At 55.5% G+C, this 23,250-nt stretch overlaps 10 protein-coding genes across 10 annotated transcripts; 6 read left to right on the plus strand and 4 right to left on the minus strand.

Moving 5' to 3' along the window:
• EsH8_IV_001148 (acyltransferase family protein) lies at positions 1 to 1,707 on the plus strand (the record flags this gene model as incomplete). The annotated part of the gene is made up of 2 exons (XM_083266038.1): positions 1 to 280; positions 338 to 1,707. 2 exons carry the CDS (start codon positions 1 to 3, stop codon positions 1,705 to 1,707), a joined length of 1,650 nt encoding a protein of 549 aa, XP_083124933.1.
• A 2,051-nt stretch (positions 1,708 to 3,758) lies between these two features.
• EsH8_IV_001149 (carbonate dehydratase NCE103) lies at positions 3,759 to 4,433 on the plus strand (the record flags this gene model as incomplete). Its single annotated transcript, XM_083266039.1, has 1 exon — positions 3,759 to 4,433. One exon carries the CDS (start codon positions 3,759 to 3,761, stop codon positions 4,431 to 4,433), a length of 675 nt encoding a protein of 224 aa, XP_083124934.1.
• A 770-nt stretch (positions 4,434 to 5,203) lies between these two features.
• Positions 5,204 to 6,411, minus strand: EsH8_IV_001150 (uncharacterized protein; the record flags this gene model as incomplete). The annotated part of the gene is made up of 5 exons (XM_083266040.1): positions 5,204 to 5,243; positions 5,317 to 5,489; positions 5,554 to 5,588; positions 5,654 to 5,727; positions 5,801 to 6,411. The coding sequence occupies 5 exons, from the start codon at positions 6,409 to 6,411 to the stop codon at positions 5,204 to 5,206; spliced, it is 933 nt and encodes a 310-aa protein (XP_083124935.1).
• A 1,127-nt stretch (positions 6,412 to 7,538) lies between these two features.
• Positions 7,539 to 8,509, plus strand: EsH8_IV_001151 (uncharacterized protein; the record flags this gene model as incomplete). Its single annotated transcript, XM_083266041.1, has 2 exons — positions 7,539 to 7,965; positions 8,064 to 8,509. The coding sequence occupies 2 exons, from the start codon at positions 7,539 to 7,541 to the stop codon at positions 8,507 to 8,509; spliced, it is 873 nt and encodes a 290-aa protein (XP_083124936.1).
• An 873-nt stretch (positions 8,510 to 9,382) lies between these two features.
• On the plus strand, positions 9,383 to 11,188 carry EsH8_IV_001152 (Alpha/Beta hydrolase protein; the record flags this gene model as incomplete). The annotated part of the gene is made up of 1 exon (XM_083266042.1): positions 9,383 to 11,188. The coding sequence occupies one exon, from the start codon at positions 9,383 to 9,385 to the stop codon at positions 11,186 to 11,188; it is 1,806 nt and encodes a 601-aa protein (XP_083124937.1).
• A 1,892-nt stretch (positions 11,189 to 13,080) lies between these two features.
• On the plus strand, positions 13,081 to 13,944 carry EsH8_IV_001153 (formyltetrahydrofolate deformylase; the record flags this gene model as incomplete). Its single annotated transcript, XM_083266043.1, has 1 exon — positions 13,081 to 13,944. The coding sequence occupies one exon, from the start codon at positions 13,081 to 13,083 to the stop codon at positions 13,942 to 13,944; it is 864 nt and encodes a 287-aa protein (XP_083124938.1).
• A 96-nt stretch (positions 13,945 to 14,040) lies between these two features.
• On the minus strand, positions 14,041 to 15,465 carry EsH8_IV_001154 (aspartic peptidase domain-containing protein; the record flags this gene model as incomplete). Its single annotated transcript, XM_083266044.1, has 1 exon — positions 14,041 to 15,465. The coding sequence occupies one exon, from the start codon at positions 15,463 to 15,465 to the stop codon at positions 14,041 to 14,043; it is 1,425 nt and encodes a 474-aa protein (XP_083124939.1).
• A 1,601-nt stretch (positions 15,466 to 17,066) lies between these two features.
• On the minus strand, positions 17,067 to 17,714 carry EsH8_IV_001155 (P-loop nucleotide/nucleoside kinase family protein; the record flags this gene model as incomplete). Its single annotated transcript, XM_083266045.1, has 1 exon — positions 17,067 to 17,714. One exon carries the CDS (start codon positions 17,712 to 17,714, stop codon positions 17,067 to 17,069), a length of 648 nt encoding a protein of 215 aa, XP_083124940.1.
• Positions 17,715 to 18,535: 821 nt separating this feature from the next.
• Positions 18,536 to 19,407, minus strand: EsH8_IV_001156 (uncharacterized protein; the record flags this gene model as incomplete). The annotated part of the gene is made up of 3 exons (XM_083266046.1): positions 18,536 to 18,720; positions 18,787 to 18,904; positions 18,970 to 19,407. 3 exons carry the CDS (start codon positions 19,405 to 19,407, stop codon positions 18,536 to 18,538), a joined length of 741 nt encoding a protein of 246 aa, XP_083124941.1.
• Positions 19,408 to 21,687: 2,280 nt separating this feature from the next.
• Positions 21,688 to 23,166, plus strand: EsH8_IV_001157 (uncharacterized protein; the record flags this gene model as incomplete). Its single annotated transcript, XM_083266047.1, has 1 exon — positions 21,688 to 23,166. One exon carries the CDS (start codon positions 21,688 to 21,690, stop codon positions 23,164 to 23,166), a length of 1,479 nt encoding a protein of 492 aa, XP_083124942.1.
• Positions 23,167 to 23,250: the final 84 nt, after the last annotated feature.

Below are 23,250 nucleotides of genomic sequence, written 5' to 3' on the forward strand. Positions count from 1 at the left end.
ATGGACAGAGATGTTGAAGCTAGCCTGCTGAGGCACCGGTCTCCAGGTGTCGACATGGAATACGCGCTTCTCCCCCTAGACTCGAAAGACGAGGGGGTAGAAAACCATGTACTTGAGGTGGAGGAAGAAGTAATTGGCGAGGAGACTCTCGTCCCACCTCGTCCCTTGCCTGTCTGGCTGAGATATCCCAAGATCCTCCTTTGGGCTCTCTTACCGAGCTTCCTACACCCCGAGGACCCCAAGGCGAAACCGAAGCCGCTACACCCGTCAGCCTGGCTCGGTATGTTATCCGCCTCTTTCTGTACTACTCCTTCGCACAACTAATCCGTCGTCGCAGATGGCCTCCGAGGGATGGCCGCCTTTTTCGTCGTCTGTCACCACTGGACCCTTGTGTCCATGCCGATGAGTATCCACTACGGCTACATGAGCGACAACGACCCCCTTTTCTTACAGCTGCCCATCATCCGGTTGGCTATTTCAGGTCCCGCGCAGGTTTGCGTCTTCTTCGTCATATCCGGCTATGCGTTGAGTTACAAGCCCCTGAGGCTCATCCAACAAAAGAAAGCCGGCGACTTTGCAGCCGCCGTGGCGTCCTCCACCTTTCGTCGATACCTTCGACTCTTCCTCCCGCCCCTGATAACGTCCTTCACCGTAGCCTGCCTGGCGTATTACAAAGTATACCAGCTGTACGAGATCCCCGGCGTGGCCATCACAGAATTCGACCCACCGGCGCTCGACACCTTCTGGGAGCAGGTGAAGGGCTGGTGGAGGCACTTCTCCAACCTGTCCGATCCTCTCGCTAAAGACATTGAAAGAGGCAGAGGTTTCCCCTACCAGCCGGTGCTGTGGACGATTCCCGCCGAGTACGACGGCTCACTGGTCATATTCCTGGCACATGTCGCCTTTTACAGACTTCGCCCGAAGTTCCGTGTGTTATTTACCGTCTGTCTCACGGTGCACTCGCTTGTCTATGGTAGATGGCAGATCTTTCTTTTCTTCTCTGGCCTTTTGTTGGCCACCGTCAAGTTTTACAGTCAAGATGCACATGCCGCGGGCGATATCCAGGGCCAAAGCATCGGGTGGTACACGCTGCCGCTGGCATCAAAACCGTGGCGCCTCAACGGGCTGGGCAGCTTCAGGCCGTCGCTGTCGGCGGTATTAACACCCCCCAGACTTGATATTCTGAAGAAGGTCCTTCAGGTGGTTTCTTTTGTCTTTGGGCTCTATCTTCTTTCGTTCCCCGAGGGAACAAACACTCCAGACTTCGACGAGGGATTCGCAACCCCGGGCTACGGGCTCATGACCGCCTGGACCCCTGTTGGCTACGGCGACGGGACGTACTTTTGGATCCCCCTCGCGGCCGTTTACCTGGTCTTCGCGATTGACCGGTCGCCGTTCATCCAGCCCCTCTTCACCAACCGATTCATGCAGTACCTCGGCCGCATTTCGTACGCCGTGTACCTGGTGCACAACTCGCTGCTGTGGATCTTTGGCTGGCATCTTTTGGTGTTCTTCGCCCGGGTCACGGGGACGCCCCTCGAGGCGAGCACCGCGAGCTGGGGCTGGGGCTTCTGCGTCGTACTCTCGACGTGCTTTTTCCTGGCGGGAACCGTCTGCGTGGCAGACTTCGTGCAGAGGTACGTGGACGCCAAGGCCGTCAGGTTTGCCGGCTGGTTTGAAGGGAAACTGGTCGACAAGACGAAATAAGCACCCGGGCTGCGCCGTCTTCGGAGTTAGGGGGCGGGGAGGAGTTTTTTCAATATTATAGATTCATGTCATGTTCACGGGGGAACCCCAGCTGGTTCATTTGCGTAGTAGCAAGCATTCAGTCGCGACGCTCATGACGTCGTTTTTCTTTTTCTTCTTCTTCACAGCTTGTGGCCCCCCCGTATCGCTCCTGTTCCAGAACCGTCGCACCGCACTCTAGGCTTTTCAAGATGGGTGACGATGAAAACTAGCCAAGATCCAGAGATGCACGGTGGGATTCCCCATCACAATGGAGGCATAGCTCTGCGCCGTCCCTGCGCAGTGAAGATGGTCAGGCCCGGGGCCACTTCCCAGAGATCGGCGCTACCCCTACGGGGCACGGGTTTCCCCTTTCCAGTTTCAGGGACTAGGTTCGTTACCTGCGGGTTGAGCGATCAGACCAGTGTTTGTTCATGGCAGGCTCTCGACTGCGGGAGCCGTTGGGGCCTCAGCCGTGAAGTGTACATCAGCAGAGGGGGGACACAGTGCCTCTGGGGGCCAATGCGTTTTCGCTGGGGCCCTTCCTCACCCACAACCGCGGTGACCCGTCGAGTTTGAGCGACGGGCATTTACCTGCAGGGTTCGGCACAAATGATGAGATGGCCGTGGGTGAGCCAAATACTGCTTCGGATGAGGTGGTTGGCGACGGGGCCAAGAAGACGACGGGACTCGATCCCCCGTGACACCGGGGCCAGGGGGGGAATATGTGGACCCTGATGCGGCATCCTGCGGGAGGCCGGCGGAACCGGCCCGTCGGGCTCGTGGCACAGTGCCGGGAGAGGGGCTCCGGATGGGAGGGGGGAATGGAAGGTCTAGCTTTCACGATGCTCTCGTGCTGGGCTTACGGGTCTGTCCCGAGGCAGCTTGTCTCGTGTTTTGAGGGAATGCAGCCCAAGTAAGAGGGGTAAAAAAAAATAAAGAAGAAAAAAAGTAAAAAGTCGCCGTCTTGGCTTATGATTACCAGCAGCGGGAGGAGTGCATGCCGCACGCCGCATGCCGCAGACCGTATTTGTATTGTATATAGGCATGGCATTCCCTCACTACCGAGCTTGTATGCAAACGAAGCACGGGTTCAGGGCTATGGAAACTCTGAGAGAGTTATTTTTGTCGTTTGCAGGGGGGCCATCGTCGCTCGTCCTTGTTTGACCACCAGAAATGATTGACACATAAAACGCACGCCAGGCCCGGCTTACGAGGTGGACGTGGTTACTCATGTGCCCTTCTCCGGTATATTTAGCAGCGCAAAATAAACATTTGGCCGTCCGTTTCGCCAAGATTATGTCCCAAGCCCGCTCCGTTTCGTGACATTCGCACTGCCCGCCGCCCCTCCGGCGCCCCTCCCCATCCCCATCCCCATCCCCCGGCGCCTTGCCTTGGAGGAGCAAAGACAGATGGATGGATGGCTTGATGCTTTGTGGTGAGTGGCCCTGATCGCCCCAACAACCCGCCCGGAGCACCGGACCATCGTCGGCGAGGCCGCACCGTCCAGGCACCGTCCAGGCACCGTCCTGCGCAGTGACCAGTGACGTCTTTCCTTGGGGCTAAGAAGCTGGCTCAGAGCTTGATCCTGGGAGGGGAGGCGGAGGGAGCTTGGAGCTTTGCAGTCTGCAGCTTAGAGGGCGAGGGCCAGGGGCCAGGGTGACTGAGGGGCGCCGGCGATCGATCGCCGGACCTTCCCAACAAATCTTCCGTGGGAAGAAGGAAAGGTGCGACATTTCTCTTCACCTCCTTTGGCTGCTCCGATTCGACATCCTCCTCCGCTTACCTGCAGTAGCGACCACTCCTATTGCTCTCTTCTATCTCTCCTCTCCCATCCGCCCCGGCTCTTCCTCATGTTTAAAGCTCGCTCAACCCCGCGCTCCCTCCTCTCCCTCTCCCTCTCCCCTGCGCGACCCGGTCAACGTCCTCCTCTCCCCAGACTCGCATCCCTCGCCGCTCAGCATCGTCAGCAGCAGACTTTCGGCTTCGCCCATTTCGCCCCCAGCCGCGCTTCCGATAGACCCAATCGCACCATGGCCGACCAGGACATTGAGAAGTATCTCAAGCAGACGCACGACCGCGTCTTCGAGAACAACCGCCGCTGGGCCGAGGAGAAGAAGAAGGCCGACCCCAACTTCTTCGTCAGCCTGTCCCAGGGCCAGAGCCCCGAGTACCTCTGGATCGGATGCAGCGACTCGCGCATCCCCGCTGAGCAGATCACCGGCCTCGAGCCCGGCGAGGCCTTCATCCACCGCAACATCGCCAACATGGTCAACAACATCGACCTCAACGTCATGAGCGTCATCAACTACGCCGTCCGCCACCTCAAGGTCAAGCACATCGTCGTCTGCGGCCACTACGGCTGCGGCGGCGTCAAGGCCGCCATGACCCCCAAGGACCTCGGCCTGCTCAACCCCTGGCTCCGTAACATCCGCGACGTCTACCGCCTGCACGAGGCCGAGCTCGACGCCATCAAGGACGAGGACGCCCGCTACGACCGCCTCGTCGAGCTCAACGTCGTCGAGCAGTGCCGCAACGTCATCAAGACGGCCGCCATCCAGCAGTCCTACGCCAAGAACAAGTTCCCCGTCGTCCACGGCTGGGTCTTTGGCTTCAACGACGGTCTTCTCAAGGACCTGAAGATTGACCACGTAGCCATGCTCCACGACGTCCAAAAGCTCTACCACCTTCCCGGCGCCGACTTTTAATTAAATCAGTGCGATTTTGCTGCGCGCGTCCTCGGTGCGGGGTTGGACAATTGGAGGGCGCATCTTTTTTCTTCACTACGGTGACTCACTACGATGGATGGACGGGGAGGGGGGAGTCGGCCCTTGACAGCTGCCATTGCCGCACCCGCCCATCACGACATGGGGGAAAATTTTCTTGTTGAGGCGGCACTGTGCACCCGCTGCTGATCTGGTCGGGGTTGGGAGGTTTTGACCGAGACATGGCACCCCCACACCGTTCATCCGGTTTAGCTTAGTGGGAATGTCAAGAGCCGGGCCCCGCTGCGGTGCATCTCCGTGGGAGATGGAGAGGTCGGTGATGTACACCCACTATCAAGCGCGGTCACCAGCGGATGTTGCCGGAGTTGAGGATTAAGTTTTTTTTGGGGGTGGTGCGGGAACTTTGGGGCGAAGCAGGCTTGGTGTAAAGGCGAAGGGCACAAAGTGCCAAGTAAACAATGGCTAATTATTATTATTTTTGAGCACGGTTTGGAGTAGGAGATAAGGAGAAACCAACTGGGGAAATAAAGAAAAGGCATTCTGTTCTCTCTACTAATAACTTTTGCTGCCCTACATTTCTAAATTTGAGACTTTGCATTAATTGGGTTCAATGTGATATTCAGGTCTGAACTGCATCTTCACATATATACATGCATACACACACATAGTTATATATATAGAGACCTGTTGTATCAACGTAGAACCAAGACACAAAAAGTCTTTGAGGGCCAATCACTTCTGCCTGCTGTCTTTCAATTCCTGAGCTGCTCATCCTCAAACCGGATGATATTCCTGGCCACGGAGATTAGGAGGAGCACTTAATTGCATGCAATGCACGCACGACGAACGAGCAGGACCTGCTTACCATGAACAATTCCACGACTGCCTCCCATTCAGGCTCTTACACATGCCCCGGCTCCCCACGTTGTCCGGAGCCACGTCGGCGAAGCCCCAGCCGTCGGAGCCGTATTCGCTGATGCTCCTCTTGAACAGCCTTGTCGCGAGCGCCTTTGCGTAGCCCCTCTTGCGGTACGGTTCCTGCGCCGCGTCCCATGTTAGCCGCTGACTGTAAACCTCACGCCGCATCTGTGCAACGACGTACCTCGCAGTGAAGACTTGACAATGATCCATCGGTGCCTGCAAGACATATGTCAACATCAATCATTCTTCTCATGACCATGCGAGTGTATAAGATAACCCACCCAAGAAAGACCACGCGATGGGCGTCCCGTCCTGCAGCTTGAGCACCAAGCTCGGGAACGACATGAGCGTTTTACTAGTTCGACCCGACGTGTCAGCAAACAATTCCGTCCCGGCACGGGGATGAGGGGGGGGCCGAGAAAACGTACACCTGGCGCGGGACATACGTCCGCGAAATCACAACCTCGCAGTCCGCCTCGGTGGCCGGCGCCCACGCCGCGCCGTCCGGCAGGACCACGTCGACGTCGGGCAGCTCCTCCACCCGGAACAGCCACTTCTCGTACTGGTCGACGGCGCGCGGCTCGACGCGCACGCCGCGGCGGACCATGGCGTCCCTCGTCGCCGTCGCCAGCGTCCCCACGAGGCACCCGCCCGGGTACGCCCTGTTCTCGGGCTGCTCGGCGCTGACGCGCGCGACGGCCGCCAGGGCTGCGTCGACCTGCGCCTCGGACGCCTCCCGCGCCTCGGCGTCGCCCTCGAGGCCGCCGTCCTCGAGCGTCGAGTACAGGAACAGCTGCGTCTCGATGTGGCTGCCAAAGTCCAGGTACGCGGCCGTGAAGTGGCGCGGCGCCGGCGAGCCGTCCTGTCCGGAAGAGGAGGGGAGCGGGGTGTCTGAGGCGAAGATGACACGGGCCGTCGGGCGCATGCCGCCCGGGAAGCGGGTGAACTGCAGGCGGCGGAGGACGGGGAGCGAGTGCGGGAGGTGCGCCTCGAGGAGGCTGGTGAGGCCGTCGGGCACCGAGGTGTATATCGTGGCCATCTTTCGCGGGGCGCTGGGTTTCCCGCCGTCGGCGATGGCTTGCGGGTTCGTTTGGTGGTTTGGGGGGGGTGTTGTGACGTCCCCCGGGAGATTTGCGTGCTGCGTCGAGTCGTGCGGTTTATATGCAGCGTAATGGTCGGCGGATTAAATGTCCGCTGCAGAACTGCGGCGTTGCATCATATTAGCCGCGTCGCTGGACGAGGCGGTTTGGGTGGTGGTATCTGGGCAGTGACTCACCTCCGGGCCCTTGTTTGCTGGAGGGAGCAAACTCCATGTAAATTGCGCCATACACAGAATGATACCTCCACTTCACGATCTCCCTTTGATTATCAAGGATTTGGCCCTAATGACTCACTGATTGAGCAAGATGTTGGAAAATACAGCCTCTACGAATAATAATTCTCTACGTATAACAATTGTTAAACAATAAGATGCTTGTTTGTTGAACATGTACAAAACGCCAACCAGGAGGATATACGCACATAAATGCAATTTCGCATCTCATCAACAATAAAGAGAGTGATTCATCATGAATATGAAATGGTTGTGTGAAACGTACGCTTTTAATTATTTCGGGAGGTAGTTATTCTAACCTTTGAAATTTCATGTAAAGGCAACTCAATTAGATCCTAGCAAGGCTGACAACAAACACAAACAGTGAATTGTGCACAAAAAGTTCCTTTTTTATCATCGTCGATACAGCCAGCTCAAAGCTTTACCCAGCATCTGCTGGACAGACTGATATCACATCTATCCCAGGCTTCAATTGCAATTGACAGGCTGTCACAATTGATTAAGCACGACTATTTCACAAGTTGTGGATATCTGCACCGCAAACAGTAATGTTAATTTTATGGTAATATTTTGACTTGCTTTTCTCCATTCAAACCACCATCAAAGGTGTCTTACTGCTTAAAGTAGTCAATCCCCGCAAGACACGGCATACTACGCTGAAGACAACTACCAAATTCGGTCATTGGGTCGTTGAAGGACCAGCGCATTTTTGCCTCCATGATGCGCCCCACACGGAACAGCGCAGAGAAAATCTGAACGCCTCCATTTCTTCACCGTCCCATTCTGCCTCTGTCGCACAGACACGATATACGCCCCCAGAAACATACCCGAAAATGGCCGCATACAACCGGGACGTGGTCGTCAATTGCCTGACGAGGCACTACGAGCTGCTGGTGCGCATGGGCTACATGGACGCCTCGGCCGTCGAGGTGCCCCCCGCCGCCGGCTGGAGCGACGCAGAGCTCCGCGTCGACGCCCTCCGGGCCATGGGCCGGTCCGAGACGGTCATCGACCTGCTGCGGCACATCCCGTACGTCCACGAGAACGAGACGGCGGACCCCGTCGAGATCTTCACCGAGACCTTCCCGCTCCGGTACCTGCGCAACGGCCGCTGGTTCGGCGGCGGCTCCGGCGGGGACTTCGCCAGCACGCCGCTCCTGGACCTGGGGTTCGCCCCGTTCGACGGGCCCGTGCCGGCGGACATGGTCTCGCTGACGCACGCCGACGAGGGGACCTGGTGGCTGATTGACACGAGGGAAGGTTAGCAAGCCCGTCGCGGGGGAAGACGCAGACGGCTGTGTCCCGTCTTGTGCGTGTTTTCACTTCTCAAAAAAAACTGACACCGCCCCGCGCCATAGGCTGCATATATCCTTACGGCACCGAGTTCGACAGGGACGAAGACGAGGTCCCCGAGGACCAGCAGTGGCGCGCCGTTGACCCGGTGCCCATCCAGGCCTACTTCGACAAGATCTACTCTCAGGTCGGCTCCTTGGACGTCGTCCCCGCCCCGCGCTCAGGAAAGTGGGAGGCCAGGGTCGTCGAGGAGTACACCGAGGAGGGACAGGTGAGTTTGTCGCCAGAACCCTTTGCTGCTTATCACGCAACCCCCCCAAATGGCGAACCGGCCCTGACTCGTTCTTGCATGTCACAGGAGGTCAAGCGGCTGTATCGTGAGTATGGATGGCCGGATGCGTTCCGCAGGGAGGACTTCATCCAGGCGGTTGAGAGAACCAGGGCGGCGGCCATCGAGGCTGGGCTTGGACATGATGACGATGACGATGAAGACGATGAGATGACCGGCTAGATAGGAACAGTGATGACACCATATTCTGAAAGACCCGACTGCCCGTCGCTGGCCAGTAGCAGGTCCCAATTGACTGTCCCCCGTGCGCGCGGCGGCTACGTTCCACGAGGTTGTTACCCGATGGGCCGGCACGCGTCCATGCAAAGTTGCTCTCTTCAGCCGCAACTAAGGCTGAATGCAAGGGAAAGATCGCCAAAAGGAAGGCCAGGATAGATATCGGATCGCGGAAGACGACTGTCGGATGACGGATGCTGGCGTTATCGCGTCCCTTTATCAACTCCTATCCTACTGCCATAAGAGCACAGCCATCTTCAACTCCACACCACCAAGGACAAGTTCTGTTTGCCAAGTTGCTAAGGGGACCTGGAGGAGGGTTGGGGGTTGGGGGCTGGGAGGGTTTAGGTCCGTCCGTCAGTCAAGGATAATGTGCGGGGCCCCTCGGTGAACAGTCTCTTAGCAGCTTTTAGTCATTCAACCTTCTTATCATGTCGTCCTTATCACTTTACCTCGCCTCCCACTGGCTCTCGACAACCCACACATGCTGGGTCCCCGGCATCAAAAGTGGACTCCGACGATATCGGAGGGTTCCTTACTACACGGTACCGTTCTCGCTAGTGTAGATGACATCGATCTGGAGAATTCTAACGTGCGCGTTGCCCCGGTCGGTTGGGACTACTCCGCTCTGGGGGGGTTGCCCTGAGTCAGGGACCCGACATTGGGAAATCCTCATCTTCACTATCAATGCGGTCAATGGGGTAAAGCCTGCCTCTACAGACTCTCAACCGGGCAAAAGGTCACTTTCCGTGCGGGTCGCCGGGAAATTGTCTAGTGGACAGCAGAAAGCGGAGAGGAAAGCGGTTGAGGCGATCCGAAATGCGTTTAAAACTCATGCTTGGCCGTCGCTGTGCAGCAGTGGTTTGGCCTCTCATCACCTTCATCTCTTGCGGTCAAGCATTGCCACACGGAGACGACGAGTTGAGCACATCGCCCACAATGAAGGCTTCTACCTTGAACACGCTCTTCGTGGCGTCGCAGGTCGCCTTCCTGCCGGCCGCCTGCGCCGCATGCGGCGGCGGCTACAACACCGTCAACCTCGAGGGCTACGGCAAGTTCTCCGGCACCGTTGTCAACTCGACGCTCAGCGGCCGTGCCCTCCCCGCCCCCGTTGACGCTTGGATGGGAATCGACTACTCGACGCAACCGGTTGGCGAGGGCCGCTTCAGCCCCGTCACCTGGCCCGAGCCCTTCAACGGCACCAAGCAGGCCACCAAGTACGGCAAGACGTGCATCCAGGACCCCATCTCGACCGCCATCAGCACCCAGGACGAGGCCTGCCTCAACTTCAACGTCTTCCGCACGCGCGGGGTGCCGCTGGACCAGAAGACGCCCGTTCTGGTCTGGATCCACGGCGGTGCCTTTTACGCCGGCGCCTACAGCAGCTTCGACGCCGCCTCCTTCGCCGCGTCGTCCAAGGAGCCCATCACCGTCATCAACTTCCACTACCGCATCAACTCGCTCGGCTTCCTGCCGTCGGCTCTGTTCGAGGAGGAGGGTCTGCTGAACCTGGGCATGCGCGACCAGCACTTCTTCCTCCAGTTTGTGCAGAAGCACGTCGCCGCGTTCGGCGGCGACCCCGAGGCCGTCACCATCGGCGGGCGCTCCGCCGGCGGCCACTCTGTCGGCATCCTCTACTTCCACAACTACAACGAGGACTCCGGCAAGCCCCTGTTTGCCAGAGCCATCCACCAGTCCGGCGGCGTGACCGCCCGCGCGTTCCCCAACGCCACCTACCCCCTCTACAAGAAGCAGTACGAGGAGTATATGAACTTCCTCGGATGCCCCATGGAGGATAACGCCGCCTCCCTCGCCTGCCTGCGCGCCGCGGACATCAACGACATCCGCAACATCAGCGTGAAGCTCTACTACGAGTACGACCCCGCCCTGACCTGGCCCTTCCAGCCCACCCAGGGCGGCCCGTTGTTGGAGAAGTTCGGCTCGCAGTCCGGCATCGACGGGACCTTCTTCCACGTGCCGACCATCACGTCCAACGTCAACGACGAGGCCAAGTACTACCTCGCCGGCGGCATGGAGACGAACGAGCAGTTCCTCGACTACCTGCACAACATCTCCCCCGCCCTGAACAGCACGGACCTGGAGCTCCTCGAGGCCCTCTACCCGGACCCGGCCACCAACCCCGACTCGCCCTACGCCAACTCGCCCAACGGCACCCAGTACAACCGCCTCTCGGCCGCCTGGAGCGACTTCGGCTACATCTGCTCCAGCCAGGAGACGGCCTACCGCGCCGCCAGCGCCGACGTGCCCACCTGGAAGCTGCGCTTCAACACCAACAACTCGTACCCGGCGTGGAAGGGCATCCCGCACACCGCCGACACGAAGTACACCTGGGACGAGCCCGTCGTCCAGTACCCCGAGGTCAGCCACATCTACCACGGCTACCTGTCCAGCTTCGTCTTGACCGGCGACCCGAACCCGCACAGGTACCCCGGCAGCCCCGAGTGGCCCCGCTACGAGCCCACCGGCTACGGCATCGACTCGGAGCCCGCGCTGCAGATCGTCGTCCAGCCCAACAACGGCACAAAGGTCGAGAAGGACGACATCCGCAGGGAGGCCTGCCTCTACTGGAGAGACCCGGAGAGAGCGCCCCGCCTGAACAAGTAGACGGCGAGAAGCCCGGGGTTCGGGGGGTTCATAGCGTAGAGAATCTTTTTTGCGAAAATAATTCAAAAATAATTCAACCGCAAATCAAGGCTCGTAGTTCCCATGCCATTGTGTCCATGTGAATATCGTGAGACTGCCTCGGAGTGTGCTGTATCTGCTATCCTGGCACTAAAGACAACCCTCACTCATCAAAACACAAAACTCAAGAGGATCTCGTAGATCCCGAGGACTCAGGAAGTGAGGACGCTCTCACTCTCCAGTTTTCTATCTTATCCTTGTTGTTGGCTCGCTTCTGATCGCCCATGACAGACACTTCGCTACTTGCTGCCGCAACAGCGTCTGGCCCAGTGCCTAGAACTGGGTTTATGCATAAGCAGAAGCTCGGGACCAGGATTGCCCTTTTGAGTTACAAGACGCGGTCTCAGCCGCCGCCGGTCCATTCTCTATGGGTCAGCCCTGTAGCAGGTCTTCCTGGCGGCAGGCACGTCGTCTGAACTTGCAGGAAGAGCTTAGCCCAAGATGGCCAAGACTAGAAGACCACTCCCGCGGGCTAGTGCTGCACGTCACTAGTGTGATCTTGACTGAGGAGGGCGAGAAGAGAGATAAGAGATGTGGGCTGCTTCATTATCTGCATGATAAAGGTGTGGTGATTGCACCTGGCCGAGGTCCAGGAAACGCCAAATGCCTAAAGTCGGAGTGGGGGCGAAATTGAGGCACTTGGAACCTCTGTAGTGCCCTTTTGGGTTGTTCGTTCTCTATTTCATGCGCTTGTGGCTCCTCGTAAGTGTTCTCGGGCCTCGGGACTCTGACTGACCATTGCCAGTTGGCTTCTCATAAAACTGATACTCTAGCCAGATAAGCAGCGGGCGGGTACTGTTGCAGTTGCGACCCCAGCGGCCACTGGTGGCAGAGCGCCCAACTACAGCGCTGATTACATGTTAACTGCAACCATCTTATTCTCCAAAACTACGATATCTCGGTGCGAGGTTAGTTTCGGTAGTGTCGTAAATGCCCGAGTTGATTGGATGGATGCGGCGCTGAGATGGGTGTCACTTTGGGTACGTTTTGATCCAAGTCCCATATAGTGAGACCTTAGCAGGAGAACTATACAACAAGACCGAAGACCCTGCATGAGCTAGTTTTCCAAGAAATGCATGTTTTATTCATTTGCGTAGGTAGCTTGGCCAAGCTTTGAGAAGGCAAAGGTACCCCGTGAGGTGGATTATCAGTAACCACCTACGAAGCCGTCGTTGCTCCAACCTCATTTTATAAAAAGTCGGATTTGTGACATTCACAATCAATGAAATGAATGAGTTGAAGTCGCTCTCATATTCATACTCCTAGCCATGGAGCCTGTAGCCATATCAATAAATATGGATTCTTTAATTTCACTTTTATCTTGAGCCCATTTTGCATTAGTCCTCGCTCCGCTTAATGTTTGGCGTGGGGATCGTCGCCCGCTGGGGTTGAGATCGGTGAGGGGCAATCCCAGGCCGATGAGGGAGGGGTGAGTTGGCTGCTGCACACCTCAGCCCGGTGAGACACGTACCGGTGCGCGTTGTCTTTCTTTCAGCCACGGTCGGATTCTTGAACCTCGCTGCCGTCTGAAAACTCATGTGAGAAGTTCTTCAATCTTTACGACTTTGTGGACTAGTTCATGACATTACAAAACCCCTGAAATGAGTTAGTGCGGGTCTCCGAATCATCCCCGAGCTCGGAGGGGCCCTAAAGACGGAACTGATGGCCCGCGGCTGTTTTTTTAGTGTTGTTTGACTCATTCTTTCAGGAAGAAAACTAGAGGCGACGTTGAGATTTCGAGTGCAAGAGTCAACATCCATCACCCACGCTCAACCCATTCAACCCACCCAATCACCCGCCATAAGACATTCAACATGGCCTCCGTCACTCACGATCACATCCTGACGCTCTCATGCCCGGACAAGTCCGGCATCGTGCACGCCGTGACCGGCGTGTTCGCGGCTGAGAAGCTCAACATCCTGGACCTCCAGCAGTTCTCCGATCCCGCCTCGGAAAAGTTTTTCATGCGCGTGCACTTTGGGCCGACCGAGACCGAGTCGACGGAGCACCTCAAGGCCCCGTTCGACGCCCTTGCCGCCGAGCTGCAGCTGGACTGGTACCGCATCCGCCCCGTCGCCCGGAAGCTGCGCACCCTCATCATGGTCTCCAAGATCGGCCACTGCCTCAACGACCTGCTCTTCCGCGCAAAGTCCGGCCAGCTGCCCATTGAAATCCCGCTCATCGTCTCCAACCACAACGAGTACCAGGGCCTCGCCGGCAACTACGGCATCGAGTTCCACCACCTGCCCGTCAACAAGGACACCAAGGCCCAGCAGGAGGAGGCCATCCTGCGCCTCGTCAAGGAGAACGACATTGAGCTCATCGTCCTGGCCCGCTACATGCAGGTGCTCTCGCCCAAGCTGTGCGAGGCCATGTCCGGCAAGATCATCAACATCCACCACTCTTTCCTGCCCTCTTTCAAGGGCGCGAAGCCCTACCACCAGGCCTACGAGCGCGGCGTCAAGATTATCGGCGCGACGGCCCACTTCGTCACCGCCGACCTGGACGAGGGCCCCATCATCGAGCAGCGCGTCGCGAGAGTCGACCACTGCATGAGCCCCAAGGACCTGGTCGAGGAGGGTTCCAACATCGAGAGCCAGGTTCTGGCCGCCGCGGTGAAGTGGACTTCCGAGGGACGCGTCTTCCTCAACAAGACCAAGACGGTTGTCTTCAACTAATCCAGGGGCGCGGGGGCCCGTAATGGGGGACCAAAAAAAAAATATAAAAGTTGATCTGTTTCTCGCTCACATGCGCCTCTCAAAAAACAACGGCATCTACAGTGACCTGCATCTCTTGCTATTCTCTCGTCCGTGTCCCCCGCGCGATTCCACGTCTTCCGCAGGCAACTCGTACACCAGCCCGTCTCTATGGAGCCCATCGTATATCAGCGGCGTCGTCGGCGACGGCATCTCAGCAAGCCCGATCCCATTAAGCTCCGACGGAGCTGTTGCATTAAGGGGTTTGGCCTCGTGGACACCCTGACCGTCCATCTCTGGCTTACCGCCGGTGAAGACACCTCCGTCGTCGTCGGCAGCGCGAGATTGCTTCTGTCGTTGCACACGGCGCCTGATCAGGTATATGCTTGCGAACAACGCGACTGCGCAGATCACAGCCCCAACCGCTATGACTGCTTTTGGTCCCCTCCCAAGATCAGCCGGTTCATCAAAGTATTCGTATTCCGGGCCAACCTCCTCGCTATGAGTCGGCAACTCTGCCCATGATGACTTCCACGACTCCGCAAACGTCATCGAGGGGTCGGAGTAAATCGTTGTAAGATTGTCATCCAGAGTAACATGTTGCCCCATGTCTGGCCCAGGTGCTTGTGCCATGTAGAACTTTCCCCTGACGTAGTTGAACCCGACGAAGGCACCTTGCAGAAATGCTCGACCAAGCTGCCATCGGTTCTCGCCCCCCGATTCAGCGTCGTCCTTGTAAGTTATGTCCCAGGGTTTGCACGGCCAGTAGAGCTGGTGACGATACTGCCAGTCTCGCGATGGCGACCTATTCAGGGTAAGGTTGAGTAATTTGAATGGGACTTTGACGGTGATGTTGGTGGCGTCCTCGTCCGAAAAGGTGAAGGCCATGTATGCCGGTGAGTTGATCAACCGGCTGACCAGTGTGGGTTGGTTTTCATCCCACAGGTACAGGCCGAGATGTTCATTCCATTTGACGGGGATCTGGGCGGCGGCGGCCTCGCAGGTGCCTGGGGGAAGATAGATGTAGGGGACTGCTGCATTAGGGAGGACCATCGCAGACCCAGTAGGTCCGCCGCTCGACTTGACCAAGTTCTTGCCACGCTCGTCGTTGCCAATGCCCTGCCAGACGCTTCCGGCATACTCGTTAGTGAAAGGAGAGCCCCCCGTTTCGACGCCGAGGGCGACATCGATGAGGAAGACTCGAGGGAGCTCCTCGTCCATGGGGAATGTTCCGATGTCTCCCAGAGCACGATTTCGTTCGTAGCCGCCTAACGTCAGGGACGGCGACTGTCCCAGGCTGACACTGGCCATGTGCATGTACCAAGAGGCGGTTGAGATGACACGCCCTCGGGTCATTTGTTCGAGTACTGTATCCGGCATGCCGTATGTGCTTTTTATATTGCTTTGCGACTCCTGATTGTCGGTTTTCCCTAGACCTAGAGTCCCGACTATTTCGTCATCGTATGTTGTGTTGTAGTAATCGCTGTGCCACACGCCAGACATCCAGATACTCGCATTCGTAATAGTGGTGGCAGGTGATATTCCATCGCCATAAAAGCTGAAGCTGAATAAATCGAACCAGGAAGAGCCGTTATCAGCCGGCCGTGATAGTCCCGGCCACTGCCCCAATGGATAGCTGGGACCTGCTATCGCCCAGCCCGTAGTCGGATAATATTTTCCACCATTCGCCATCGCTAGGAGCACGCTTTGTAGCGCACCAGTGGGCCACATTGGTATGCCGGATTTGGTGTACAAGAGCACCGCCCGCCATGGCCCGTCAGGCGACTGTATTGCATCTGTCCATTGTAATCGTTTGGTTACCGCAAGGACGTTCGTTGCCCACTGCAATATGATGACCAGAAGGGGGATTGCCTGCATCTTATGCTCTATATTAGCACAAGGTTTGCAGCGAAGAAGTCGTTTTTGGACACGGAGGCGGGCGCGGAGGACAGCAAGAGAAGGACAAGAAGAATTCGGGAAACCCTCAAGGAGTTGAGAAGTAACCTGGGTTCATCAATGTTGGCCTTCTTGACAGGCCCGGCCCAAGTCTTATGCGACTCCTTCCTGCCGGGATTCCGGGCTAGTTCACCGCATTGTCAAACAAGCTTATTGGATGGAACTGGCCTTCAGGATCCACATCACTGGGTTCAGGGTGATGCTCGATATGCATGTTTGTGCGAGTGAGCACCGTTGGTTGGACGGTACAGCTCGGAAGCGCTCTCCCGACGGCATGGGCGTGGTCGCTTCGTTTCTGATTTGGGCAGAGGTGAAATGAAGGACCCAGATTTCCAGGTCGTTGCCTGGGCTTCTGAAGCTCTTGGGCGCGAGGTGTAGTGCCGAAATGGGAAGTACTCGGGCAAACCAACCGTGAGTTGGTCGATATCCCCTGTTGCGGCACAGATTGCTGAGCACTCTTGCAAATTGGCACACTGAGCCTTGGCCTTTTACTAATGAATAAAACGGTAGCCAAGGATACTGTGCCACTCTTGCCTTGGCTAAATGTTGCTAATGTGCGCATTGTGAAGTCGCAAGAGGTCGAAGGGGCCCCCAAATACGTATTAGACGTATGATATGATTCTTTGTCCCACCTGCTTTCCGGCCAAAGACTTGCGGACCCCTCCCTCACCCCGGAAAGGATCAAGTTACCAGAATTGGCCATGAGTAGAGTTTCTGAATGAAGATCATAAAGCTTACTAGAACGGGCTAAGTTTGGCATCATCAACTCCGTAGAAAACCCCATGCATAAATATCTTACTAGGGTCGTCAGCCATCTGCCAAGTGAGGCCTAATACAGCTACGGCAAATGGAAGCTTCGTTTCAGCCTTTCAACCTAGGAGAAACCGGTGAGAGTGAACAAGAAAATCATGAGATAGAATCAACAGTAGAGCCCAATCACAAGGCTGGCGGCAAGCGCGGGGAGAATCTTGGTACTATTGAAACATGGTATTGGGGAGGTAGAGCTTCAGACGTAGCGACCATACCTGCCGAGGTGCAACGGCGTTGCTTTGCCTTACGAGGCTCCATTTCTGAGTTTCAGCTCATAAATTTCTTGATTCGTAAATCCTCAATCCGCGATCGCGGGGGTTTTTGAGCTCTGGAGGAGGTCAGTGGACGATCCCAGAGTCGTGGCAGTATGGCAAATGATAGCCACACGGGATACTCGCCGCCGAAGCACCAGGAGCCCCGTGCCCATCGCTATTCTGTACATCGGGCAGACTGACAATCTGTTCCAGGATATGGTCTCGATGCATTTCTGGACTGCCCGTAGAATCCACAATAATAGCATTGTGCTCTGGACGGCATGGGTTCTCGATCCACTTCTTAAAGAGACTGCGAGAGTCCTCGCCTGCGCGAGCGCTGCTTGCAGCGGCAGGGGGGCAACCAACACCGGTTCTCTGACTCTTCATCGGGTCTCGCGAGCGCAGCCTCTCATCCAGTAGGTCGATGTCCTCAACCCTACACTCGACGTACCAGTAGGCGAAGCCGTATTTTTCAGCGAGCGCGGATCCTTGATCGAGAACCTCTTGAAAGTTGCAGGTGCTGTCCATAATGACATTCAGTCCCTGCTTCATAACATCCTGGGCGAGTGCCCACTGGAGATGATAAGCGCGTTTCGCTACTTCGTCAAAAGATACGTCGTTGTAATCAAGAAGGGCGGACCTGAAGACATCATGATCGATGACCAGCCCACCAATCGATTGCCGCAGTAGCCTCGCTATTGTGCTCTTCCCGGAACCTGGGGCCCCTGACATCTGTATGAACAGTCTGCATGGCCCCTGCAAGTTTTGGCTGGAAGTCATTGCAAGGAGGTTTGCCGGTGGATGGAATTAAAAGAAGGGGAAAGGTCGCGGCCCAGAGGAGTAACTCCACATCAGCCGCTGATCGACCCGAGCGGCCGGGGCTTCCAAATTGATTTGCCCCATCAGGTGGGCCTGCTCGTAACCAATAGGGGTTTCCTCTATAAATCTACTTGAAAATGGCCAAAGAGCGAGTCTGAGGTTGAGACACGGGGACGAAAGACTTGAACTTGATAGGCTCGCTTGCAAGCGCTCAAGGGACACGTCAAAATATGACCAAACAAGTGAGAAAGGCTTCAAAACAATGGACCGGACTGACTCCATTTTCTCAAGCTCCTGTTTAACCGTCTCAACGAATCTCTGTATGCCCGGAATGATCTCCGTGTCAACACCTCTTCATGCAGAGTGGTTGCTTGACCTTGTTTGAAAGCTTTGTATGTCAAGGCCAACTTCCAATGAACGCAAGGGGCATTTATTTGCTCCATTTGTTACGTTCGTTGTGCGTTACAATGATGGAAGAGACTCTGAGCATAGTAGGATGTGGTGTCATAGAACATGAACTCGTTTGCTTGGGATTGCAACCGTAAATGGGCATAATGTCCAACGTCACGACTACAAAAATCACAGTCAAGAGATAATCTTATGCCACCTTAAATTTATTCCATTAGTCGTGTTAACCATCAAATGTCTCACAAGATTAAAGAGAACCATAAAATCCAAACCCATCATTGTCCTTCTCCTTGATCGATCGCTCTCGACCTAAAATAAACAAAAGTTTACGCAACGAGGCCAGCGACGAAAGCAGCAGCCGCGGGGGCGTCGTTCTCGTAGTTGGTGTGGTCATCGGTAATGATGAAGCCACCGTCGCAGATGTTGTCACCCGCGTGGCAAATAACCTTAACCTTGGAGGAGGGGATCTTGCCGACGCTCTGGCCATCGAACGGGTCGCCGAAGATGAGAACTGCAAAAGCGCGCTGTCAGCCTCGGAGGAGAAATAATAAAGAAATAGAAAAAATATTGGACATACCGGCAGAGATCTTGTTGGTCTGAGCAGTAGTCAGCTTGTTCGCGGCGTTGTGGACGAGCTGGCCACCCTGGCTGTAACCGGAGAGGACGATCTTGGTGCTGGGGCACTTGGAGATGGCCTGGAATTTGGATATTAGTCTCTGCGCAAGCCTGGTTCAAGGAATTGGGTACTCGCCTGAGCAACCAGGTTTGCCATGGTGGTGCTGCCAGCCGCATCGCCACCGGAAAGGAAGCCGAGGATGCTGGCGGAGTAGTTCACACCCTGGACAGCCAAGTTCGAGGCTCCAATGCGAGAGGCCAGGGCATTGAAGAAAGCAGGTCCCTCGGAACCCGCCTCGCCAACATTGCCAGGCTGGGTGGTGCCACGAGCCCAGATCAGAGTGACCTTGCGGCAGGCCGTGCCGTCCGTAAGCTGGTTGAAGGTGTCGCCGTTGTACTGGCGCTTAGCGATAGCACCAGACATCGTACCGAGGTCCCTGGGTTTGGCGGAGAGGGCCGTGTTGTAATAAGCCTCGAGCTCGGCCAAGGGGAAAGCTCCCACCTCGCTGCGAGCGACGGGAGCGCTCTCAAGGGGAGCGGCGAGGGCCGTGGAGGCCGCGAGGAAAAGGAGGCTGGCCTTCATTTTGGCGGGTTAGACGGTCGGCGAGTTGACTGGGCTTGGTCTGGGGCTCTGAGAAGCAGAGGAGGACTTGTCGAGACTGGAGTTGGAAGCTCTGTGGATCTTCTGTCATGGTCGAGCCTGGGAAACAAAGCTTCTTTATATGTGCAGAGACGATTGATCACGAATACGCGCAGCTGCGCCCCAAAACAACTCAAAAGTCGAGATGCGCGAGAAATGCGCGCGGAGAACTGCTGGGCCAAGCCTTGGCCGCCTGGCCGCCGTCGATGCATCACGTCCCGCTGTCAGTCTGCAATGCGTCACAGGCAAGGACCAGCATCGACGCTGTTCCTTTCAAAGGCGGGGCCCGCCCAGCTGGAAAGCTTAGCCCGAGCCCCAATTCGGCCAGTGCATATTCTTTCTGACTCCTGCCATCCCATTTGGTCAGCCCGTATGATGCGCGGCCAGGAACCTTGGCCTTCAAAAAGGAAGCTGGATTATTGCGGCAGGTTTTGTGTAGATTATCATGCAGAGCGACCTGCCCCCTCAAGCATGTCGGCCCGCATCGTGCGCCGTTCCTGCTTGGGCTGAAATTGACCTGCACAGCCTGCACTGGTGACAGCAGTACGCGAGTCCGTAAGTCGAAATGATCAACACCACCTCAATGGTGATCCAAGAGGTCATGACGCAATCTGATAGGCCCGGCACTTCGCAGAATTTCTCGGGATGCTGCGGGCATTAACCAGTTCGGAGAGTTCCGTGGTTGCTGGTAGCTGTGGTGTTGAGATCCCGATAGGGCTACTGGACGAGTCAATGTGACATCGTCTCGGGGATGGCAGTCAATTACGGGAAACCAAATCGGCGTTGTGCCCTGCATCGTACAAGGGGTTGCCGCTCATCGCGGGGTAATCGGAGCACTTGGAGATGTGAGATTAGGAATGTGAGTTCTCAAGGAGAACACGTGGATTGTCATCGCAGATATTACCTTCCACTTTAATGATAAATCCCGGGCCCTAAGAAACTGGGGGTGGGAACCATGGAGAATTGTCGGCGTTAACAGTGCTTGGCATACGCATGATTCTGGATTTGGTGGCGGCTATGTCAACTCATGTATCAACTCGTGTGTCAAGTCCTAATTCGGAGGCAGCCAATACCTTCAATGATCAGCACAGGGGATGGGAATATGAACTTCCATAGCGACTGAAGGCTAAACGAGTGTTAAGATGTCTGTTCTGTGTTCAATTCTTTTGTTGCGATCCTGTGAGTATCTCACTTTTCCATGTCTCTTTCATTCTCTTTTGGTGAGTGGAAGACAAGAGATTAGATCGCCACGACCTTGTGGGTCCTTCCTTCGATGGCATAGCTTCAAACCTAGGTTACGCACATAGTGTTGGCTGAGTACATGGCTGAGCAGAGAACATAACGAGGAAACGAATACGCAGTCTGTCCTTCTGCTTTCAGCGAAAGCAGAAAAACGCCCACTGTTCGATGCTCAATAAACCCAATGGTGGATAAATGTAATACAAAAAATTCGATACTCAAGCTTTGCTTTACTAAAGTCAGTATTCGGATGCGAGATATAAGTTAATAGAAGCCAATTGGAAATTCTGTTCAATTCTTATCCCCGAGGAAAATGTCGAAGATACTAACATCGAAAGTATTTCAGAGAAATGAGCGATGCTTCAGCTGGTATAACTCTGCACTATGAACATGCATGTTTGGTTAGCCATACAAGAAATAAATCACTTTGACGTTTTTAAGATGGCTTCGTTACAAAATATGCAGCCCGGTGGTTGCAAACAGTGATTAAGCCAAGTAGACTGTTTGGTTTTCAAGGGGTCTTGGGATAGGAACGACGATGCCTGTGGTTGCATTGCGAATCCTCTTCAATTCAGTGAACCCGAGAAATTTCAACTGAAAAATTGTTCTTGGATCTCAAATGGACTATTTGGCGTCTCGGCAGCTTACTTTTAGTTCATGGTTCGCAACTTCAATAGCCCTTTGGTGTTGCCAAGCTGAATCGTCGCACCAAATCTCATGCTCCCTAGAATGACAACACTCATATTCTGATCTGAAGACAGATGGTCTAAATAAACTGGGAGGCTCTCCAAGTATTCTCAAGCCATATGTATCCCTTCGCGTGATTGTTTGTCCGAACAGATTCTGGTTGGTGTTGCACCTGCAAACATCAGGCAACTCCCCACACCTGCCCAAGTGAGAAGAAATAGGGGGTGGGCATTTAACACCTTTTGGGCAATCACTCCCCTCATCATTCATGATCAATACCCATTCGCCGCTTTCAACATGGAAGCGGAATTTGGCGCCTTTGAAATCGACGATTTCGGTCCTTCGGTCCGGGTCCAGGTGCCGAGCACTGCAGACGGCCTTGCCCAATTCAACCAGGCATTCCTAGACCCACAGCAACGCGCATACGTACAGCACATTGACTTCCACGTCGTCTTGCCGCCCATCAGCCTTAAACGTCTCAAGAAACTACAGAGCAGTCGCGAGGCCGCCGAGAATGATTCGGTTTTCACACGTGCCATTACGACCTTCTTTGGTCGTCTCGCCAAGTGGGAGCGCCGCCGATATGGCCCCGGTATTACTCTGAAGATCGTCGTGGAGTCGCCGACTGACAGGCTCGTGGAGGAGATGGAAGAGGATGATGAGCTAACAAACACCCACAACCGCCGCACTGCACCCATTTGGCAAGTACGGGACCACTTCCGGTACCTCCGTCTCGACCAAAACGTTCTGGTATCATCTAGCTCAGGCCCAGCTCGATTAACGCAGGTGGCATGTGTCTCCGAGTTTGAATTCGATGGCGGACCAGGCGGTCGGAACTTTCACCCTGATGCAATCGCTGCCATTTCCAGCTCGCTTGTCTCCGCAAGGAAGATGGAGTGGACTATCAGGCTACCAACACGTCGTTTGATGAATTTTCGAAGGGAAATCAGATCGGCTTTGGGAGACGCTTTCTTGAACATTGCAGTCCCCAGCCTGGTTGAGTTTAAGGTCAAGCTTGACGACAAGGATCCTATGGACGAGACGTTTGAGCTTGGCTCTTTGATCGACGATGGAGAAGATAATGATAGGCTGAGCCTGGGTGTCCGGCGCATATGCCAACTTCCGACTATTCGGAGATTGCATCTTGAAACGCTCTGGATTTTGTCACCTGCGGCTTTTGGACCTCTCTCGAAACTCCCCGATATCAAATGTCCCTCCTTAGAATATCTCTACATCGACTGTGCTGTGACGACCCCAGAGGGCAAATACCTGCTCACAGGAGACCCCGACAAAGCCATGGCCGATGACGGTGGATATGGGTTCGATCACAATGAGTCCAGCGCCGCATTTGACTCTGAAGACTCGGACACTTCCGACTTTCAGCCGGACTTCGAATGGTCGAAGCAAGCCGGAGACTTCCCAGGGCAATGGTTTCGATATGTGCCGAACCCCGAGACTTTTATTCCATTAGCGCGCTCCATTGCTGGAGCTGTTGCCAATATGCCATCTCTGCGTCGAATGGACATTCACTTTGGGGGCACGGCAACCGTGACGAGGGCGCCCTTGGACATGTCATACTTCGCACCGGGTGAGGCTAACCGTGGAGCGAGTCAGCTCAACGGCCGAAAGACTTTCGACGAGGAGAATGCAAGCCGGCCTCGATGGTTCCTACTCGGTGGCAGAAAATTCGACAAACAATGGACGCTGCCTCAGGAGCTAGGAAAGGACTTCGCGGGCAAGTCGGGGCTGGGCTGTGTGCACTTTGCGACCAACTAGAAAAAAATAAAATAAAATAAGAAAGCAATATTCGTCATTCAACCACCGTACTACAAATTTAATAACTTGAAATTGGCTAAAAGA

Source organism: Colletotrichum jinshuiense, chromosome 4 (assembly GCF_051148585.1).
Source record: "Colletotrichum jinshuiense chromosome 4, complete sequence".
NCBI lineage: Eukaryota > Fungi > Ascomycota > Sordariomycetes > Glomerellales > Glomerellaceae > Colletotrichum > Colletotrichum jinshuiense.